Source organism: Neomonachus schauinslandi, chromosome 6, assembly GCF_002201575.2.
Source record: "Neomonachus schauinslandi chromosome 6, ASM220157v2, whole genome shotgun sequence".
Lineage (NCBI taxonomy): Eukaryota > Metazoa > Chordata > Mammalia > Carnivora > Phocidae > Neomonachus > Neomonachus schauinslandi.
This window is the reverse complement of record NC_058408.1, coordinates 11,846,540-11,850,760: the sequence shown is the minus strand read 5'-3', so window position 1 is coordinate 11,850,760 and position 4,221 is coordinate 11,846,540. Positions and strand designations below refer to the sequence as shown.

At 39.6% G+C, this 4,221-nt stretch overlaps 1 protein-coding gene across 1 annotated transcript in view; it reads left to right on the top strand.

Moving 5' to 3' along the window:
- Positions 1–4,221, top strand: part of IARS2 (isoleucyl-tRNA synthetase 2, mitochondrial) — a 54,755-nt gene that overhangs the window by 30,287 nt on the left and 20,247 nt on the right. Inside the window, exons 13-14 of the mRNA XM_044915897.1 lie at positions 1,245–1,347; positions 1,977–2,070. Of these exons, the coding sequence (XP_044771832.1) occupies positions 1,245–1,347; positions 1,977–2,070 (197 nt within the window). The remainder of the gene's footprint in view (positions 1–1,244; positions 1,348–1,976; positions 2,071–4,221) is intronic.

Here is a 4,221-nt window from a genome sequence, read left to right as displayed (position 1 = left end):
GTTCTTGTGCATGGTCGTACGGGAAGTTTTAGTTCTTGTGCACGGTCATACGGAAAGTTTTAGTTCTTGTGCATGGTCGTACACGTAAAAAGTGGCAGAGTCAGGATATAGGCCTGGATACCTGTTGTCAGAGTCATGCTCTGGTGTGGCCTTGCCTCTTATGCAGGTGAATTTGGACTTAGTCCCCTAAGTGCTGGAAGTTTAGAAAGGGGATTGGTGTGATAAAAGCAGTTTTAGCGGGCGCCTGGGTGGCTCAGTTGGTTCAGCGACTGCCTTCGGCTCAGGTCATGATCCTGGAGTCCCGGGATCGAGTCCCGCATCGGGCTCCCTGCTCGGCAGGGAGCCTGCTTCTCCCTCTGACCCTCCCCCCTCTCATGTGCTCTCTCTCTCTCATTCTCTCTGCCTCAAATAAATAAATAAAATCTTTAAAAAAAAAAAAAAAAGCAGTTTTAGGAATACAGTGCTGTCAAAGACGTGTCATTTAAATTAAAGAGATGAGGGGTGCCTGGGTAGCGCAGTCAGTTAGGTGTCCGACTCTTGCTTTTGGCTCAGGGCATGATCTCAGGGTCCTGAGATCAAGCCCTGCGTCCCGCTCCAAGTTCAGTGCAGATTCTGCTTGGGACTCTTTCTCCTTCTCCCTCTGCCCCTCTCCCCCATGAGTGTGTGCTCTCTTTCTTTTTCTCTTTCAAATCTTTTTTTAAAAAATAAATTGAAGAGGTGAGAATAGAGGAAAAGTCAGACCACTGCATCAATCTAGTATTGAGACAATGAGGTTCGACTAATATTGTATCAGAACAGAACAAAGAACAAATTTTGAGTAATATTTCAAAGGTAGAATTGACAGATGTGGTGTCTTAATTTGAGCAGAGATTGGAGGGAAGGGGGAGATAATTAGGAGATTTTGAATATACACCCCTTGTTAGAAAATAGATTGATAGAAATAGGGAAATCAGTAACTAAAACAAGGATATCAGAGGAAGTCTTTTTTTTTTAAAGGGTACATGTGGTCAATTTGATTTTATTTATATTGAACTTAAGATGATAGCCGTAGCCAAGTAAACAAGTAATTGAAGATAATACCACTAAGGTTTGGAGGAAAAGATAGGAAAAAATATTCTGTAGATAGGGGAAACTAACTGTTCTCTTTCTTTCTTTTTTTATTTTAGCAGTTTCTTAATTTTAAAATGTTCAGTGTTAATCACTGTAGTTCATTGAGCAATTCTGCCTTTTCCCTCCTAAAACAGCCAAACCACTGAGCATATTATTAAACTAGTGGAACAACATGGCAGTGATGTTTGGTGGACTCTCCCCCCTGAGCAACTTCTTCCTGAAGAAGTCTTATCTCAGGTAAATTTCCACGTGTATTTAACAGCCTCTGTGTGCGCTACGTGACTTAATGACAACATGAAGGATTCCTGGGAGTTAAAAAATTATTCTATCATCATGTAAAGTTAATTAGTTTATTCCCTATAAATTAGGAGCCGGTGCAGTTTGAGAGTAGACGTTTTTGTTTAACCATAGAAGCTTCGTATTTAATATAGCAGTAGAGTACAAGGGTTATTTGTTATCTTATTGAGGGCCAAGATTGATTTTTACTGATTTAGTTGACTAAGCAGGTAACAGTTGTGAGTATGAGAGTAGTTCCTAATGTTGGTGCCAGGATTTTGTAGGGTCTAAATTCGAGTTAACTGATTGCATCACACATGAAAAAAATCCAAATTAGAAGATTATTTCAAGAAATGAAAGCAGTTTATATCTATGTTAGTAAATGTGTAATGAAGTGGCCACAATCATCTTTACATGCAAATGAGGTGGTTGTACTGAACTGCAAAATACTTAGAAGTGTTTTAAATTTCATTTTAAAATGTGAGTTTAATGCTTGTAAGCATTTGATTTTTTTTAAGACTTTTTTTTGGTCCTTATTGTATATATTGTGATCTTTGCATAATTAAAATGTTTTCACATTATCTTCTTAGGTTGGTGGTCCTGATGCCTTGGAATATGTGCCTGGTCAGGATATTTTGGACATCTGGTTTGATAGTGGAACTTCATGGTCTTACGTTCTTCCAGGTAATTTTAAATAGTAGATTATAAACCAGCCAAGCAGTTTAGCAAATACATAAGTTACTCAGAGGAAATCTGTTAATCTAGGAATATTTTTTTTCTGTATTTGGAAGAAAACCTTTTTTGGTGGGGACAGCAGGGAATAAAATTGAAAATCTCCTGCTGTGGTACAATTTTAGACCTGGAAGGGCTCTTGGAGATCATTTAATCCAATGATTTCCAAACTTTTTCTGTTTTTCCAAATGAAATTTCATATAGAACCACAATCTGTAAGATAGATTAATAATGGGAATTTTCTTCCTCCACTCAACCAGCTCATTCTCCTTGAGTCACTTGGCAATCCCAAGGCACTAGTTCTGTAAAGTTTAGAAATCACTGAAACAGTCTGACCCCCGTCATTTTTCAGAACAGGAAATGAGATTAAATTAGAGCCAAATTAGGTGATGGTCACATAGTTTGGTAGTATCAGACTAGAACTCACATATCCTGATTTTTGGTTCTCATTTTTCTTACAGAACCTTGCCTTTTCACAGCTCTTCCCCCCCTCTATGCAGACAGCTGACTGATTTTATACTTAATCATAGTTGGGGCACACTCTTGACTTCCGGAATAGAGAGAAGGGAGAGACCGGGCAGGAGTTAGAAGGGAGAAGTAGGAGAAGGCGCACATTCGAGGTTGTGTTTAGATGCTTAAGAAGATATGCTTAAGGATACCAAGTGAACAACAGAGGTAAAATGCAGAATAAAGCTCGAAGTCACTATGAGGTTAAAGACAGGAAAGTGGTAGGTGGCAGGAGAGGGCGGATGGAGCAGACACTTCCTCACACTGCTGCTAAGGGACAACTTCGGCCCAAGAGGTCTTGCTTGCTTTCTGGAGCAAGAGAATGTGGGAAAGTAGCTTGTCTCTGCAGCTGGAGGTTAAGGGATCGCGAGGGATTGTCCCCAAGTTTTGCCTGCGATGTACTTCTGCTACTGGGCCTCACTATTTTTGTTTCTGCGATAAAGATATTTTATTTGGCTTGTTTGCAAAGTAAAAATTGGGGTGATCAGGAAATAACAGTATGATATGAAACAAATTCCGTAAATAAGCGAAATGAAGTCAGTCAGGAAAGGATAACATAAGCCCTCTTGCTCAAGCACAGTGACCCAGCATTACATGCAGATGTTACACTTGATGCTAACCATTCGACTTCTGAAATGTCTCCAAGAATGAAAACCATCCAGGGATGAAGAAATAATAAAGGAAGGCTCAAGTATAGTTGCAAATGTTGCATTTTCTGATTTAAAAAAAAATTTTTTTTATTAGTGAAAATATGACTCCTAGTAAGTAAATAAGTTCATTTGGGCCTTTCTAATTGCTTAGGAAATGTGAAAAGCAAAATCCATGTAAATTCACGTTTCCTCTATATTACAGCTAAAATATATATGGTAATTCATGATGGCCACATATAAGTTACATATTGGTAAAATCTTTTACAATTTTTATTTGATAATTCTCAGAATTATTATTTCATAAGTTTCTCCCACCCTATCTAAGAGAAAAAACTGCAAGCTTAAGTACTTTGTTTTCCTAAATTATATTGAAAATATAGGCAGATATACTACATAGAGTAGGTAGGTGAAGCAGTGTTGTAAATCGGAAGAAGAGTTATTTATCTACTACCACATTGGAGCAGCATCCTGAATTTCCAGAAAAGTACGCCCTATGCAAAATCGTGTCTTTATATTCCAGAGCGCATTAACTTTTTTGGCCTTGGTGAGAGTTGCTGCCAGAAGCGTCGTTGTGTTGTAACTTCTGGGTGGTTTCACACCACGTGAGAGGTGCTGCTACAAGCGTCGTTGCGTTGTAACTTCTGGGTGGTTTCACACCACATGAGAGGTGCTGCTACAAGCGTCATTGCGTTGTAACTTCTGGGTGGTTTCACACCACGTGAGACTTGCTGCCAGAAGCATCGTTGCGTTGTAACTTCTGGGTTTCACACCACGTGAGAGGTGCTGCTACAAGCGTCCTTGCGTTGCAACTTCTGGGTGGTTTCACACCACGTGAGAGTTGCTGCTACAAGCATCGTTGCGTTGTAACTTCTGGGTGGTTTCACACCACGTGAGAGTTGCTGCTACAAGCGTCGTTGCGTTGTAACTTCTGGGTGTTTCACACCAC